Source organism: Mesoplodon bidens (assembly GCF_964165515.1).
Source record: "Mesoplodon bidens genome assembly, chromosome: 10".
In the NCBI taxonomy this organism is placed as follows: Eukaryota; Metazoa; Chordata; class Mammalia; order Artiodactyla; family Ziphiidae; genus Mesoplodon; species Mesoplodon bidens.
In genome coordinates, this window is record NC_138172.1 from 105,455,127 (window position 1) to 105,473,296 (window position 18,170).

The window sequence follows — 18,170 nt, forward strand, 5'->3', positions numbered from 1 at the left end:
TAAACATGACAAGCTATTAAGTACCAATACTTATAGTGGAAACCTGGCTGTTCGTTATATTGTACTTTGTATATTTTGGATTTCTTTTTTAGAAAAGCCAGCAAAGCTTGGGACCCCAGGTGGCTGACAGCCCTGCTCCATTCACAGTTCATAATCCAGAACGTTCTCTTCAAATCCTCTGGGGGGCTTACCCGACAGCTCCCCAAGGGCAAGGGTGGGGCAAGAACCCGCCTGAAGCTGCCTGTGAGGTCCTGCCTGCAGGTCACCTGTGTGGTCAGGACCCAAGTTCTCCACACTCCCGTGGGCCTCGTCCCTGGCCTGGGGCAGGGCAAGAGCTCATGGGGGCATTTCTGCCTCGGACCCAGTGCACAGCGGGGTCAAGGCCACACTCGTCTGGGTCCTGGAGACACCGCTTCCAACTATGTGACCAGCAGTCTTCGAACGGAAGGGTCAGATCTACCTGCCGCCGAGTGACGTGGGGCAGTGGAGCCCTCGGCAAACGGGGCTGGAGGAGGGAGCTGGCACCACCCTCTGCTCTCCGTGAGGCAGCCAACAGGAAACGGGTCTCTCCTGGCAGGACCAGTGAAAGGCACCTCTGCTTCCTAAGAGCAGTAGCGTGAAGGCTAAAAATCTCATTAGAGAGCCATGTGCTCTTTGTCAGAGGAGATGGTGTGTGAATCTGAAAACCAGGGGGCTCAGCATATAGAAGTGACGTCAGCTAAAAATAGCAGTGATTGAAATCCTCTTATTTACAAAAGAAAAGGTCTCAAAGAAGACCTTAGAATGAGAAGGAGGTCACAGAAGGGAGGCTTGAAAAGAGGAGGCAGGTACTGGGGAGGAGGCCGCGGTCAGGACAGAACAGCTTTGTCCCGGGAACGCAGGTTTGGGGGTAAAGTTCCGAAGGGGAACAGTTTCCTGCTGAACTGAGAATTTCCTGCACTCAGAGATTTTTGGTTTGTGCTGGCAGTGAGCATTTCCCAGGGGTCAGAGTATCACCATAGTGGAAGAACAGACACATTCTTACAGGGGAGACGGTGAAGAGGACAAACGACTGCTTCTCTCTGAGGTTCTGGGAGCTTCATCCGTTAATCAATCGTGGAGCCAAGATGCACACAAAGGTAATTCTCAGAACACTTCCCCTCCGCCAGCGAACATCAAATTACTTATGCCCACAATAGTTTGTTTTTTAGTGAGAGTGGGAAGGAGACCTTCACTTAGATCTCCTTCTTTTAATTACCTTTCTATACTCTAGTATCACTTACGTAAAACTCTACCAGCTTTCTCTGTCATCTATCTAACCTGCCTAGAGAGACTGCAGGAGGGCTATTTGGATGTGTTCACTTTGCTTATCTCTAGATGAAGAGGTGGAGATAATTTTTACTTTTAAAAAATATTTCATATACATGTATACTCTTTCAGTAATTAGCATATGTCATTTTTATCTTCAGAAAACAAGCTACGTTTATTTTAAGAGAGAGACAGACAGACCAAGGTTGATCATATTCCAGAGTTTTAGATTCAGGCATTTGATCAACCAAGTTGAATCTTCTGTAAAGGGTGTTGAAACAACTGAGCTGGAGCACAAGTGGAGTTATATCTTTTTTTTTTTTTTTTTTACAGACTTTCTTTATTTAGAGCAGTTTTAGGTTCACAACAAAATTGAAAGGTACAGAGATCTCCCATGTACCCCTGCCCCTCCCCCCACACAGAGACACACACACACACACACACACACACACAGACACACACACAACACAGAGACACACAGAGACACACACACACAGAGCCTCCCCTGCTATCAGCATCCCCACCAGATGATGCAGGTGTTACAATCGATGAACCTATATGGACACCCAGTTATGACATCAGCATCACCCATAGTTCACATCAGGGTCCACTCTCGGTGCTGTGCGTTCTGCAGGTTTGGACAAATGTATAATGATATGTACCCACATTATAACATCATACACAGTATTTGCACTGTCTACTCATCTCCTTCCACTGCCACAACCACTGGTATTTTTATGTTGGGGTTCCAGCTTTTTTTTTTAATATTTATTTATTTATTTGGCTGCGTCGGGTCTTAGTTGCGGCACACAGGGTATTTTGTTGCAGCGTGCGGGCTTCTCTCTGGTTGTGTTGGGAAGGCTCCAGAGCTTGTGGGCTTAGTTGCCCCATGCATGTGGGATCTTAGTTCCCTGACCTGGGATTGAACCCACATCCCCTGCATTGGAAGGTGGATTTGTAACCACTGGACCACCAGGGAAGTCCCTGGGTTACAGCTTTTTAAAGGCCAGATCTCCTTTTGTACTGCTTCTTTCTTTGGAATTTGGCTTTACAGAAAACTTCGTTCTAATTTCTAAACTCTACTGCTTATCAGCTGTGTGGCCCTGATCAAATTGCTCAACCTCTCTGAGCCTAAGCATCCTCAACTGTAATACAGACACAAAATAATTATCTGGCAGCGATGAATAAATGTGTACAAAGTGTTTACGGTCATGCTGAGGAATGTGCGTGTGCATGTGTGCCGCGCATGTGTATATGTGTTGTGTGCTGTGTGTGCACGTAGGACTGTACAGGCATATACTGCATATGCAGGTGCCCATGTGTATACATGTGTGTTATATGTGTGCACACATGTGCATGTACATTTGCATTTTGCCCTCATTTTACTGCCACCGTGTATTTCTGGCAGGCGGTGCTGATGAGACCCAGAGGCGGTGCAGGAGGTCAGATGCAGGGGAGCCTGCAGGAGACCCAGCTCTGCCAGCCCCTGCCGACCAGCACTTCTGCCCGGCCTCCCCTCCCCCGGGGCTGGGGCAGAGCCGCCCAATGGGACCCCAGTGTGGTCAGAGCGAGAAGTTACCCAGGGCAGTTGAAACGCACTGTTTATTTGTCAAAGTCCCAAAGGTAACCCTGCCGGGGGTGGTTTACCGACTCACAGCACTTGGGTCTCCTCTTACATTATTAAGCTCCAGAGAACTGTGTTTCTTATTCATCATCACACAAAGCTCAAAAGAACCAAGACAGAATCCCGCCTCCTGGCACCTCAACAACCCCAGAGGAAAAATCGAGCAGTCTGAGGTCCCTGGTCTCGGATAAAACAAAATATTTAAATCCTGACTGATTTCTTCTTTTTCCCAAGAGGGGTTTTATGCTGGGTGATAAGAACTTCTTTAGTTTTCTTTTTGATTTTTGGATCTGTTTCTTTTAATCCCTGCCCCCTGTAAACTTTATTCATTAATGTTAAGAATAACATAGTAGAGTCAAAATTCTGGAGCTGAAGTGGAAAAATATAACCAGAGTACGTAACGTTGGACCCTAAGCACAAAAATTATAGTGCAATTTGTTGCTAAATAAACTTAATGCCCTTCATTAAATTCCTCTATTATAAGCCTCCCAACGATTCCTGCAGTTCCTGGAACTTAAAGCTGTACAAGCCATGCCTTTTGCTACTTTTCTGCCGCTAAATTTCCAAAACCAAGTAATACTGAGATCTCAACCAGGAAACAAGAATTGTATACTCCTTTTCCTCACCTTTCTCTCTGGTGGACAGTGCAACCCAATGAATAATATTTTAGGAGATTCCAAAATTTTCCCAAATGGTAAAAAAATTACGTTTCACAAATGAGTTTATATTTTAAACATACACATAAATTAGACAAACGGAATCCCAATTCAGTGATATGCAGTGCAATCAAAGGGAAGGCTCCCGTCAGGCAACACTTGGCTTTAGACATGTACCCTGAGGATAAGAGGGAATTTTGTGAAGCCCAGCCAGGGATTCTTAATTTCAGCACCGCTGACATTTTGGGACAGGTCATTATTCGTGTGAGGATGTTTAGCAGCATCACTGGCCTTTGTCCACCAGATGCCAGGAGCAGCCCCCATCCACGTGTGACAGTCACAGTGCCCCCAGCCATCACACAGGCAGGCCCCGTGGAGACCCTCAACTCCAATTAAAAAAAACAAACAAACAGGCTGTTCAATAAAAAGGAAAGAAACATCAACACAAAATACACCGTGGATGACTCTCAAAAACTTTGTATCAGGAAGGACGCCAGACCCAAAGACCACACACTGTATGGTCCCATTTATAAGAAATAGCCTGCGAGGCAGCTCTACAGAGAAAAGACATGCATCTGTGGGCGGGTGTCAATGTGGGAAGGAGGGTGGTGACACCGCTCTGCATCTGGTTATGGCGACAGCTGCACAGCTTGGTCGGTGTTCCTAACCTCACTGAACAGCACACTTTAGATGTGTGCTATTTACATACAGCATGTCAATTTGACCTCAATAAAGCTGTTTTTAAAAAAACATGAAAAAAATAACAGGACGGTAAATGTATTGCCCAAGGAAGAATCAAAACAGGGGCCACCCTGATCCCAGCGACTTGCTTTGACTCCGGACAGCAGTCTTCCCAAACAGGGGTCAGAGCCCCGCCTTCTGCTGGCCCGAGCGACCGTTAGAACAAGCCTGAGGTGTTTTTGCCAAACAGCTGCATCGTCTGTTAGCACCTGATGCCACACAACGGGCTGTGTAGTCAGTGCTGGTGTGTGTCTTTCTATGGAAAACATTGTGTACGCATGGTCACCCATGTCCAACCCAGCCAGGAAGAAGACGGGCAATCAGCAGGGGTCTGCCCTATAAGACCTTCTCCGTTTTCTGTTAGCATGTGAAATAATTCATGGTGAAGCACGCCTAGCGTGACATGAAATGCAAAGGGGAAAAAGGTTTGAAACCCCCCAGAATCCCCCATGGCCGACTCAAACCTCTGTCACAGTTAAAAAAACAAGTCTATCTCCTTTGGCGTGCCTTAAAAAACAGCTGTTGTTGCTATTCAAAGAAATTCTGGGGTCTCTTTTATTGTAAATGGGACAGCACATGCCTTGGGGAATGGAAATATCCTCTCTTACCTGGAGGGCTAGTCGTTTCCAGGGGTTGGTAACCTGTCTCAGGCGGGAGAGCTTTCCCTGGTCAAGTTATAAATACCTACTTGACCCAATACATACACAGCCCTAAGTGTGGGTATTGAAATTTTTAGAATCTTCAGCTCTGATGGACCCAAGAAAATCGAGAAATGGTTAGAAATTGAGGCTGTTGGGTAAGTTATCCCAAGACCTCATTGTGGCCAAGTTTCGGGTAAAGGAAGGTGTTGATTGTAAATTCACCCCATCTCCTTTAGCTGGAAGCTGTGCGGGCTTGGAAGAGAGAATTTCAACAATTTGAATTTCCCACAAAGGCCACGCACACAAAAAGATACTTTTCTCTTTTAATGACTCTACATCAGACCCGAGACAAAACACTGAAATTCTGTCTCTATTTTAAGACCCGGTAAACTGAGCACAGGAGAACTCACACTGGCCCTGACGGATATGGCAGCTAGGAAGGCGGGTGACGCCTGCCAACATTTCAGGGAAAATAACTGAACGATAAATAATTCTGATTAGGCCCAACTTCCGAAGTGGGCTGAGGGCAGGAAGGATGCTGATCTACCCAATTAAATCCCACTGGTTTCCTAGAAAATTGTTTGTCTCATGCGTATTCTGTGAAATGTGCACAATTTTACAGCTACGTTTTGCTGAACAGGGTCCAGGCAATAAACACATGTTAAAGATAAGCATCTCCTAAAACATGGGGATAAGAAAAAGGTGACATCGCTAGAGAAGATCCAAAGTCGTGGTTTTTTGCCTACCTCTTTTTTTGTGTGTGTGTGGTACATGGGCCTCTCACTGCTGTGGCCTCTCCCGTTGCGGAGCACAGGCTCCGGACGCGCAGGCTCGGCGGCCATGGCTCACGGGCCCAGCTGCTCCGCGGCATGTGGGATCCTCCCGGACCGGGGCACGAACCCACGTCCCCCGCATCGGCAGGCAGACCCTCAACCACTGCGCCACCAGGGAAGCCCTGCCTACCTCTTTTTGAAAAATACATAAATATAAGCTTCAGAAGTAATTTTGCAAGTTTTCTTTCCAGATCTTGGCAGCTGTCAAGTGCCAGGATCGGAGCGAGAGGCATATGGCTGGGGTAAAACCCTCACTACCTAAGTGGCGCAGGTTAGGCTATTTTCCAAAATACGAAGTTGTCTTTTACTTCCAAAGGGCATGATGGTTCCCTGCTTTCTTAGCTTTGAGTTTTAAACTTATAGAAACCAAAGAGGGAGGGCGGGGTTACTGATTCAACAACCCAACTGGGTTTATTCTAGCTAAGGAAGTCAGAGATGTATTCACCACTATACTTAACCGTCGTCTGTTAAAATATTTACTCATTGCCTTTTTATAATGGTTGTTATAACTACTTTTCAACTGCCCCATTGTTTCCTTTCCTACGCAAACTTTTCTTTTGAAAAAGTCAATTCTTTTCCATGGGCTTGAGAGCTTTTGTTTTGTCTTGTTTTGTTTTGTTTTTGTTTTGTTTTGGGGCAAAACAATTCTGGACAAGAGGAGACTGATTCTTTGGTCTTAAAAGCATGTTAAGATATGTCTGATGATTTGGTGTTAGATGGAACAGCTGTCATTGGTCCAGAGTTGTGTTTGTGAGACCGTGTGACTTGGTGCCGACCTGTGCAGTGTAGACAGCAGCATCCCTCACTCCGCCTGGCAGGTCCCCAGGACCGCAGGGCACTGCTCCTGGACAGTTCATCCCAACCTGGACCAATGTCCCTCCTTCCTGTCTGCTCAGTTCTTGGGCCACCTGCCCCATTACTTCTCCCGGGCAGCTTCTGCCCTGCCTCTGGCTTATTTTCTGCACCTTTGTCTTGGTTCTTCCAGCAGGTCCCTCCTAGACAGACACCATCTCTACCTGCTGCCCCTTCTAACCGAGATGCCACCCGCTGGCATGTCTAGACCTGTTTAGTGGATCTCAGACACAACCAATTCAAGTCTACAAGCCTCAAGACGATTTCAGATCCACAGTCCTTGAGGAAAGACACTTCCCTGTGTAAATGTATCATGTGGAGACATGACCTGGTCTCTCGTGGACCAGGTAACTGTGGCTTCTTCTGCGATTCAATTCCACTTTATTAATTCATAAATTAATCCACTGGGACCCGACTATGTCACATGATAACGTTGCCTCAACCTTGGTTTCTAAATCATTTTGGCAGCTTATCTTCGTTCTGCTCACATGGAGAGCTCGTTGCTCATTGGTTCCAGCATGGTATAGAGCAAAGACCAATGGACTACGAGTCAGACCTGAGTTCTCGGTCCTGTTCTGCTACTTAGCAGCTGAACGTGGGTGCTGGTGATTCCACAGCTTTGCTGGGAAAATGAATTAATGTACGTGAAGGTGCTCTCTATATGGAAACACTTTATGAAGCGTTATAGGATTTACAAAATAAAAGTAATTTTCTGAATGGCACTGTAGACTTCTTTCATTTTGTGAGGGAAAACAAATTTTCATAATCTCAGGAAGAAGCTATTGAACAGAAAATCTAGAGAGTCTGGACTTTTCCCAGAGAGCTCTGAAGAAAAGAAGTGGTAAAATAGAATAGATACGTCTGGAGACTGTAATACAGTAAAGCACTTCAGATCCGATCGAGAGGCTGCACAGGAGCCTGGCCGCCAGCAGGCTGGCTTACGGTGCAACATCCCGGTCGCCCGATGTCAGCTCGCGTCTTTTCCAAAGAGGTGTGTGATTCTAGGGCCAGAAGTTGTGCTTCTCTAGAGAGAAGAAAAGTGGCTTTAAGCAACCGTTTCAACTGGTACCGTGAACTTTGTCCAGAGCTAGTTTCACAGCAAACAATCAGCATCAAAACTCTTCTGAGAAATGAATGTAAATTGTGAGAAAGGCAGTGAATGAAGAAATCCAGGAAACAGAACAAGGCTATCAGGTAGCAAGTGCATGGATTGGAGTGAAAGGTAACAAGAATGAGGTGCACGGTACTGTAAGGAATATGTAAGAGTGTAAAAATCCAAGCCACAGGAAGGTAGCTGGAGCCAGAAACGTGTGGCTGGGCTCTGGCTGCGGCTGCAGAAGGGAGCTGCAGAGGAGACCCCGGAACAGGCCTCTCCTCTGCACCAGAGGCACCCTGCACCCTGGGGGGACACATGGGCTCGGCTGGGCGGGGACCTGGCCCAGGGCTGTGAGCACAGCGGGGCCACCAATAGTTTTGACTGATTGACTTAAGTACAGAAAAAGGAAATCAACATGTCGGCAGAATTATTTTTTTAGCTTAAGAAGCAAAATAAAATAAGGTTAGGGTCCTAGTGGTGAGGCCTTGATAAAAAGAATGTTTAAGAGGCTAAGATTCATTTCCCAGAACATTTGACTTTTATGTATTTATTTTTTAAAGAAACGCTCAGAAACAAATCATGTCAGCACACAGGGGAGGTTACGAAACTCCAGGTGGGCTGAACGGGGTCCTGCCTGGTCCACAGTGGGCTCAGATTCCTAGTTTCCAAGGTGCTAACTGTATGGGGGCAAACGAGGTCCTGAGCACGTTTCTGAAAACTGGGTGGGTGGGTAGGCAGGACCCGGTGAGCAGAGGGGCTCCTGTCCTCCGTTGCACGGCTCAGCCCGCCCTCTCGCGAGCCCGAAAGTGAAGATGGGGCTCCCACAGTGCAGTCGTGAGGGGCCAGGAGGGAAGCACAGACCGGGGCCTGGGGTCTGGGGAGCGAGCAGGGCAGAGCTGGGGCCTCTGAGGTGCCCTGCTCGGTGCTTGCTGGCCCAAGGGGGCAGGACAGCTGATGGGAGCGAGACTCCACTCCGGGAGCTATGACCCCGAGACTCAGGCACCTGCTGCGAGCCAGGCCCCGCCCCCAGGCCCCGCCCCCAGGGAGCTGAGGGCCTGCTGCCGAGGCTGGTACTCCCACCTTAGAAATGCATTTGGTGAGCGACAAGGATTCACTGTGCAGCACAGGGAGCTCTACTCAGTATCTTGTAATAACTTACAATGGAAAAGAATGTGAAAAAAGTAGGTAAAACGGAGTCATTTTGCTGTACACTTGAGCTAACACAATATTGTAAATCAACTAAACTTCAGTAAAGAAAAGAAAGAAATGCACTTGATTTTTGGCACAGGGGAAGGGCATATGCTTTATGACTGGGATTCATCAAAATCTCACAAACACTTAAATTAGGTCCCTCACCAAACAGAGGAGCATCATGATTTTTGCAGTAGAGGAGATAGTCGTAATAAGTTGTATGTACGTAGAATTATTATATAACTGAGCCTCTGAAATGCCCAAGCAGAGACGGCAATTTAAAGTCACACTGATGGGAGGGGGGGGATGCCTCACCTCCGCTCACCTCTTGTGAAGTGCAGGTTATCATATGTGAGCCTCTTAATGGAAGGGACACCCACAGGAGAACACTGCACAGGAAACATAGAGCAGCTTTCTCACCGAGGGTCCCCCAAAATAACAATAGTAATCTTCAATTATCTTTGAAGAAAGGACCAGAAAAAATGAACATTTGAAAAATCAGAGAATATTCATTATGTTTTCACTTGTGCCTCTACAGAGAATGAAATAGAAACAGATTAGTGAAGTCTCGGGTATTAGGAAATGTGAAAAAACCAAATCAGAATGGGGTCGGGGGACCCACGCACCTAGGCTGCAGTAAAACCAGTGGGCTTCAGGGCCTCAGTGTTTCCTAGGGACCTTGTGAGCACAGGTCCACACAGCATATATGACACCAGGGTCCTCTGTGTGACAGCCAGTAATGGTCACGGAATTAAACAAAAAAGAATACGGGACAGAAAAGAAACACGTGCTGTTAAAAATGTTCTTGTTGAATTTTATACTTATCATTCCAGTAAATAAATGAGAAGAAAAATAAAATAAATGTCACAGAAAAAAGAAGGAAAAGTCATGGACTAACACTGTTCAATTGCAATGAAGCATATTTTGAAAATTGGGGAAATACACATGTACCTATATGTTGGTCTGTCACATTAATGAATAATGACAATTTGTTTTAAAGCCTTAGCTTTTGCAAATTTGTTGCAAAACAAATCAACATAAGGAGAACCGAGCTTCTCTTTATGTCAGATTTGTCAATCTATCTTCACTCACCATTGATCACAGACCTCTTGCTTTATTTTAATTTTGAAAAATTTCTTTCATGTTAAGCAACAGATATATCGATACAAATAGTTAGGAAAAGTTTTAAAAGCATAAGATTGGGAGAGATTCATAGAAAACCCATTTCACATCAAATTCCATAAATAGCATGTCTATGTGTCTTGGGGACCAATTCCGGTAGCTTTCAAATACCTCTCCAGCCCCAAAATTGTAAAGGCAAGTACACATTCAGGTGGTTACACAGGGGCTGCCCTTGGTTATTTCAAACCTACTCTGCAGGCTGGAGACCAAACTGCCCCCATGCGGCTCGGATTCCAAGTCTTTCTGAATTTAGTGAAAAAGAAAAAGGCAAAACTAAGACTAGCTGATTCCCTCTGTGCCGGTGCTGCCTGTTAACTGAGATTCTCTACATTCACAGCGTGTAGAAAACATTGTTAATAAAGATGATGTAATAAAAACACCCACATCTAAAGGTGATGTAATATTATTAAGACTCTACAGCAGACACAGCCGTTCTTTAGACTTGGATCAACCAAAGAAATTTTGGGAGAGGAGTATCTTAGCACTGGAATGGTTTCGGATTGCTGGCTCTTGGTAGACAGATCAACGTTTAGTTGTTTATTACTAAAAGTTATTTGTAGTAAGTGCTCTGTGGCCAGTGCGTCTCCACATCTCCTGCACTGGGAGCGGTGAGGCCTTGCTGCCCCCCTGGAGGGACGGCTGTGAGGAGGGGCAGAAGGGACTCCCCAAGTCCTGGTGCCGCATCTGGGGGTGGGGAGGGGACTTCAGGTCGCCAGGGGCACCCGGTGACCATGCTGCCTGGAAGCTCCAGCTCTGGAGTCTGGAGTTCGGCTGAAGCATCTCGGCGGCCCTGCCGGGGACACCCTTGTGCAGAAGTACCTCTGCAGGGTCGCACTGCAGCACCTGGGGACCTCGGAGAGCGGCCGGGCCGCCCCAGCCTGTATACACGGTGAGCGCAGCCCGGCTCGGGCCACTCTCTGGGGCCGCCGGCCCCGCCCCCGGCCTGATAGCCCCTTGCCCCGCCAGCCTCCTCCCCCTCCCGTTACAGGCGATACCTGACCCTCTGCCTCTGGGGAACCCGCACCAGCACCGCCCGCCACTACTTCAAGGTGCCGATGACCTACCTACGTCAGTCCCCCTGCCTGGTGGATTCTTATCTGGGAAGGTCCCGCGGGAGCCCGTCGGGCTGACGCCTGCCCTTCCTCACAGCTCTTCCCCCGCCTCCAGCCCATCCTGCCCGCCAGTCATAGCCAGGCCCCCAGATGCCCTGCACATCTGCTTCCAAGTGCACCTGGCCGTGCCGCCCCCCCTCGTTCACCCTCCGCCCAGCAGGCCCTTGACTCCCCTCTCTTTCCAGCCCCAGCCAGCGCACCCTCCACTGCAGGGGCCTCCTGGCCTGCATTTGTGCTTCTAGCTCAGCATTTGCTCACAGGACATTCCGGAGTGACTGCCCCCTCTCCCCAACTCAGTTAAAAAGCCTCTGAAGGCAGGGCCGCCAAGCCTGGCTCCTCCCCTCCCCCATGGCGGCCTGCACAAGCTGGGCGCCCGCACGAGCTGCTGGGCGCCTGCACGAGCTGGGCACTGGGGCCTGACTGAGGCACACAGTGCATCCTCCCCCGCCCTTCCCAGGGGGGCACAGTTCATCGCAGATGTCAGAGGCCACCCGACCCTGCTGGCCTTCCCTTGGAGGGTGTCATTTCTCCAGATGGGCCACGGGAAGTACAGATCGGGGGGTACACTGGGCACATTGGCAGGCATGGATGCTTCTAGGATGCGTTTTAAAGATGAAAGCGGTGAGTCACAGGCCAAGCCCCCGACAGCATGCTTCTGGGGCAAAGTGTGGAGGAGAACCCAGGCTCCTCTCTCAGACCCACTTTTAGCATCAGCTGCTGACACTGATACTTCTTGGAAGCCCGTGGTACTTCCTCTTCCTACGGCGGAGTCTCCATCCCACCCATGCTGAGGGCCAGGGCTGCCTGTAGGAAGGAGTCTGGCCCACGGCGAGCAGAATACCCTGCCAGCCAGCATGCCGTTGGGTCTGGGGAGTCAGGACAGGACACGGGACGGGAAACTTCTTCTGCCCCCAGCCTTCCCGTCCTTCTTGAAGACCTGCCCTGGCTCCCTGCCCCCAGCCCTGCCCTCAGCCCCAAAGTCGGAAGGAGGCCCCCAGTTCCTTCAACACCCACTGTTGCTTCCCCTGCCTCTGTCCTTGATGAGTCTCCACTGAGTTATCTGAGCTGAATAGCAGCAACTCCCTGGGCTTCTTGCACACACACCCCCCCCCCACCCAAGCCCGGAGCCCCTCCGCTTGTGTAACGCTGCATCTCAAGGACAGAACACCACCTGCTTCGGGTGCTGGGCTCCCAGCACCAACCCCACTCTGGTCCAATTCCGTGTTCCTGCAAAGGGCCTCCTGGGGCGTCACGACACCCCGGGACTCTGCCCGCCACCCTGGGAGGAATCAGGAAGGCCCAGTGGAGGCACGTATGGTGGACACAGCGCCCACGCAAGGGGACGTGGTGGAAAGAAAGGCTCCCCTCGTGCCTCGCCTGTGCTACCCCGTCTCCCCATGCGGCCCCGACCTCAGGAAAGGACTCCAGCATGGCTGCCCGCACCCACTGGCATTGCCCCAGGGGTGCTGGCGTTTACAAGGGAGTGGTGGCCTTGGCGCAGTGGGGTCAGGCTGCTTGGACTCCAGGCCTCACTCTGCCACTTTCTGGCCTGAGACTGGGCAACACTCAAGTTCTCTAGAATTTCTAGAGTTTCTTCATCTCAAAATTGGGGATAAAAGTAAAACCTGTGTGACAAGATTGTCGAGAGGATGTGGTTTCGGGAACATCACACACTAAGTGCTCAGTGACTGTTGACCATCCAGAGGCTGCCTGTCCTGTCAGATGGCGGGAGGGGGGCCAAAGGGGCCTTCCTGGACCATAAGGGGCCACCCCGGGGGGCTGCGAGGTGGGCTCTGGCCGTCCAGCCCCGCTCATCCCTCCCAGGGAGTCTCTTTTAGGCGGGTCTGAGAAGAAGTCCCCACGGAGTGGGCTGCCTCCTCGGGGGCTCCCAAGGTGTTCCAGGGAACTGGGGTCGCAGCGGACTTCTACCAGGCCACCTGGTCACGGGTCCAGGCCTCGGCTGCACTCTCCCGGCCCGGTACCACCTCTGCCCCGAGCTGCGCATCGGTACCCGCAGCTCCGAGCTCCCAGCAGCGGATGACTCAGGAGGGGCCCTCGTGCCGCGGGAATGGCCCACCGTGCAGCACACCTGAGATGCACCTGATCTCACACCGTCCTGCTGTTCCTGTTGGCATCTGTGTGCTTCACACACACCAAGGGGAATGGGACGTCCGGCAGAGCCGGGCCGGGCCTCTCTGGATGCCCTCTGAGGAAGCTGGGCACCCGTGGCCTCTTGCTGTGAAGGGCACACCCCTTGCAAAGCAGGTGACATTTCTCTGGGGCACGTGGAGGCCTTTTGATGATTATTTTCCAAAAAGGCCCCCATCAGGGCCTTGGGGAAATCCAGAGCCGACTGACAGGCAGGGCCGCTTGCCAGAAAGCATGGTTCCTGTTGGTGTTGGTCTGGCCACGTCTGGGGCAAGTGGACTCTGTCCCTCTCTGCGGCCGGAGGGACACACGTCAAGGTCCCATCACACACGTGCTCATCGTGAGAGTGTCTGGGGGGCCAGGCCCCGACCCCCGTGAGCTGATGTGTCTCCCTGGGTCGAGCTCACAAAACGACTTGGCATGGTCAGCGATGTTTCCAAAAACTGTCCCGAACCATCGATACTAGAACGGAGTGTTCTCCCCCAGAACCAGCCCCCCTGCCCCGTCTAGTTTTCCTACACAGGCCTTGGTATAAAGCACGTTCTCAGGTCTGACCCCATCCCCACAGACGCAGCACACCGCCTGGATCAGAACACCGGCAGCCTGTGTTCAGTCAAGGCTGACAAGAGCCCTTTACACACCCACTCTCACAACTGAACCAGAAGCTTCAGGAAATGAACTGCGAACTGTTAACTCCTGATAATTGTCTGGAGCCAAAATACACCAGACTTGCAGGTGTTTGTTCAGCCGTGGACGGCAACGCTTCCCCGACAGGGAGCCCAGAGCGGCCCCGCGGCCCCGCGTCGAGGTGGTGGAGCCCAGGCTGCAAAAGAGAACGCTAATTCTGATACTGGCTGCGATAATCACGTCCCACTGTTGCAGCTGGGAGGAAACAAGAGAGCAAAGCGTCCGGGTGACATGCAGCCGGGTGTCACCGGATTCAAGCACCTGACAGCCTGGGTGTCCTAGCTGGGGGCGTAGCAAGACCCTAGTAAATCCTCAGAAGGGACAGTGAACATTCTCAAGCCTCTGGGGACAAGTCAAAGGCCGTTTTTTGTTGTTTTTTTTTCCCTCCCTTTCTCTGGGCAATAAAAAGGAAAGGGAAGAGGAACTTCCCTCCGAAGTCTTGGTGATTTCTTCTTAAGTACATCTATAAATACAAGCGTGTTGAAAGCACATTCTCGATAAAATTATTAATAACGCAGGGTCAGGATGGGAGGGGTCACCTAATGTGGGATCACAGGATATTGAGACTTAGCATGTTCCCTATTTTCAAGACTAGATGCTGGTGTGCAGGGCAGCCTGTCGTGACCAGCTCTGACTTTCCCTGGGCGCCCAGGTTCTGCTGCCTAAGGTCCCAAGGCCCCTTGATGTGGCCCACATGGCTCCCCTGAAGCCTAAGGAGTCCTCTAAAATAAAAGTTAAGAACAGAACACAGCTGTGTGCACACACACGCATGCACAGCAGTCCCTGGAATTTGTAGGCTGTCTCATGCACCAGCAAAAGGAAGCAGCCCCAGAAGTTGGAAGTGGGGTCCCTTGCTGAGACGGCAGCTGGAGAGAACCAGCACCCCTTCATAAAAAAGCCCCCAGTGGGAACCTATCCCCAGGGAGAAGCCCAAGGTTAACAAAGTTGCTCTGAGAGACGTGAGTTAAGTTAGAGAACCAGCTCAGGCAGAGGGAGCGCGGACCAGGGTGGCCGCTGAGAACGAGGACAGGGACGTAGGAGGCTGGAGGCTGCAGAAATGCTCCAGGGCGCTATGGCAACAGCACGCCTCTCTGGATACGCCTGTCAGGACACCCCGCCCCCAGATCTCAGCCCCACATCCGGAGCGTAGGGAGATACCTCAGGACTAATTTACAAGGTGCTTTACTCCTTTTTTCCCCCACTTTATTGAGATATAACTGACATATAACATTGTGCAAGTTAAGGTATACAGCATGTTGGCTTCCAAAAATCTGATAATGAAAGACAGCCTAGTTAGGGGATAAAACTAGTCTTCATAAAGCTAATGTTTTATCTTTCACAATAAATTAATAAATTGGACATTTGGATTGGACATGAATTGTCACAAGTATGGTGCCTGGGACTCTGTTCCGGGTCTGTAGACAGACTTGAGCCCCTGGTGCGCGAAGCTGGGTGCCAGCAGGGGGTGAGCCCCGTGGATGCCTCTGGCCAGTGGCCCCTTCAGTCTGCCCTCAATGTGCCAGAGTCCACACCCTACCTCGGTGTGGGAAGAGCCATCGCCGGGGAAGCAAGCCCCGCACGGGCTCTGGTCCTGGGAGCACTGGCCCCCCCCTCCCCAGTCTCCCTCAAGCCCCTTCGCCTCCACACCAAAGCCCCGCTCTGGGCGCCACGACTGTCGCCTGGATGGCCGTGATTGCTGCCTCCCGACAGGCCCCCAGCGTGGGCCCCCTTCCCCCGCACCATCATGGTACCTGCCTGCCCAGCACGTTCGGCAAGCCCCACTCTGTGCCCGCAAAACGGTGTCCACGCGCTTGCAAGGCTCCACGCCTGGGGACCAGACGCCGGGAAGCTGCAGGGCACCCGCCCTCTGAGCTTGGTCAGCTCCAGGGCTGGTGTGAGAAGGAAACCAGTTACTGTACCAAGCAGAGAGCGAAAGCCTGGGCCTTTGCCTGTTTCTGCAGCTTTGTCTGCACCTCTCATCAGCACCCACCCGTGCCTGCTCTGGTCACCCAGAGTGACTGTGCCTCTCCTGCACACATGCCAGGCCCCTGCCTGGACTCCCCCACACCCACTGTGCCAGCCAACTTCAGCACTCATGCTTCAGGCCCCAACTAGGTACCACCTCCTCTGAGATGCCGTCCTGGGACACGACCTCCCTCACCCAAACTGGAATGGCCTCTCTGCTCCCTTCCCCACACACAGCACCAGGAGCACTTATACCAGTGCTTATGGCCTGCTCTGTAACCGCCAGTTTTCCTAACTGCCAACCCCACCAAGCTAGTCTTTCTGAGAATCAGGGGTGGGTCTGTGCATCCTGCCTGAGTCCCAGAGCACCTGCTGGGATGAATAAGCATTTCTCAAGCAAACTGGCAAATGAACGAAGAGAGGCAGTGCAGGTCTCCTCCACCACGGGCCACGATCCTGAGACCCAGGCTGGACAGACCTGTGTTCAAAGAACATCACAGAAAAGACAGCCTAAAGAAACTGCCAGGGCCACGATCTGGTCTCGGAGAAGGGGCCTCTGCCTGTAACATCTAAGCACGGTCAATACCATCCTAACGGAAACGTCCGTGTGCTTTTTGGCCACCACCCACCATGACCCCAAACAAATCCTCCAGAGAGACTGGGGGGAGCGGGCAGAGGTTTTGGCTTGGAGGGCCGTGCACACGGCAGCGGTGCTGGCTTTGGCTCGGAGGGCCGTGCACACGGCAGCGGTGCTGGCTCTCCCAGGGACCCTGGCGTTAGAGCCTCACAAACCTCTAAGTGCAAAGCCCAGGGCGCTCTGCCCCTCCCTCTCACACTGCACACTGATTTGAGATCAAAAGACCCAGGTTCAGGTAAAGTAGCACTAGCGTTTTTAGTTTTCGGTGTGTTTCTTGGCCTCTCTGAGCCTCGAGTGAATGAAATAATACCTTCTCTGTGGGTTTATACAGCTTCAAAGTGATAGTTTGTGACCCGCAGAGCACTGACTACAGGTGATTGTCGTGGGTGCCACGAGGGGTAGGGGAGCCCACAGGGTTGGGGCCATCACCAGAAACCCTGCTTCCCTCATGCTGTTTCCTCATGCCCCCTGGCATGCCCTCACAGGTGGGCAGTGGAGACACCTCAGGGCCTCGAGGCCTGGCACCTCCACCTGGATGACCTGTTCGTCACCCCGGTAGGCCTGTTAAGTCAGCATAAGCATTGTGATGCCTGTCCTCCCATACCCATCAGGGGCCGTTCTGGCACAAAGTGTCCTGCCCCGAGCCCTTGCCAGGAGCGTCCAGGCACTGCAGACGCAGCGCACAGGTCAAGCCTCCTTCCGCCACTGAGCCCACGCGCCTCAGCTCCTGTGATCCCACCAGACCTCTCCTTTAAGTAAAACGTTCCATTGCCTTCTTCCCCCGCTGGAGTGAGTTAGACGAGAGAACGTTGGGAAACTGACTTCAAGTGGTCTTCACACCAGCTAGTGTCCTTCACAGTGAAGCTGAGACTGGAGTTGGAAGATGGCCCTGCGCACCCCGGACCTCCCTCTGCTCAAGCGGGGGACCTGCTTTCTCTCCCAGGGAAAGTAGTTCACGTCTCCTGCCGTCACTACCCTCCTTCCGGAGGAAGGCAGTGGCCTTAAAATAAAGCAGCGTCACTGCCAGGGGCAGCCTCCGAACGTGCCTCGCGGCACCCGTGGCAGAAGCAAGTGGGATCCACACCCCAGCTGAGGGCAGGCGTAGCGCGTGCAGCACACGTGTGGTGGAGGCGAGACCCCAGGACGAAACAGCCCAGGAGACAGTCCCCAGGGGCAGGTGTGCCCAGCAGGGTCCTCAGGAGTGGCGACGGGGATCACCGCATGGTCACCGGGTGGGAGCAGCAGGGCTCCGGGCAAAGAAGGAGCCGCAGCAGGGGAATCAGGTAAAAATCCTTCCCTTGTCAAAGAGGACGCGTAGTTCCCAAGGTACGATGACACAATTGCATATGTATTGTTTAAAATGAAAACAGGCGAGTTCACAAATTACTTCTGGACACTGAAAAATGAACTCTGGTTGCTTTTCTTCTGGGCAGCACCTAAACTCTGGCTTTGCAATATTTCAGGTACATTACAGTCTTCTGAGAGAGGCCCAGTACTTCAGAATCCCTGGGGTGGCTG

General features: G+C 51.4%; 1 protein-coding gene across 2 annotated transcripts in view; it reads right to left on the reverse strand.

The window, feature by feature from the left end:
• Positions 1-768: 768 nt before the first annotated feature.
• DUSP22 (dual specificity phosphatase 22) overlaps positions 769-18,170 on the reverse strand; it is a 64,460-nt gene continuing 47,058 nt past the window's right edge. Inside the window, exon 8 of one of the 2 annotated variants that reach the window (XM_081246635.1) lies at positions 769-7,658. In XM_081246635.1, coding sequence (XP_081102761.1) covers positions 7,636-7,658 — 23 coding nt within the window. In that variant the 3' untranslated portion in view covers positions 769-7,635. Of the gene's footprint in view, positions 7,659-11,101; positions 18,168-18,170 lie in introns of those variants that run through there. The other variant, XM_081246634.1, reaches the window with a different exon arrangement.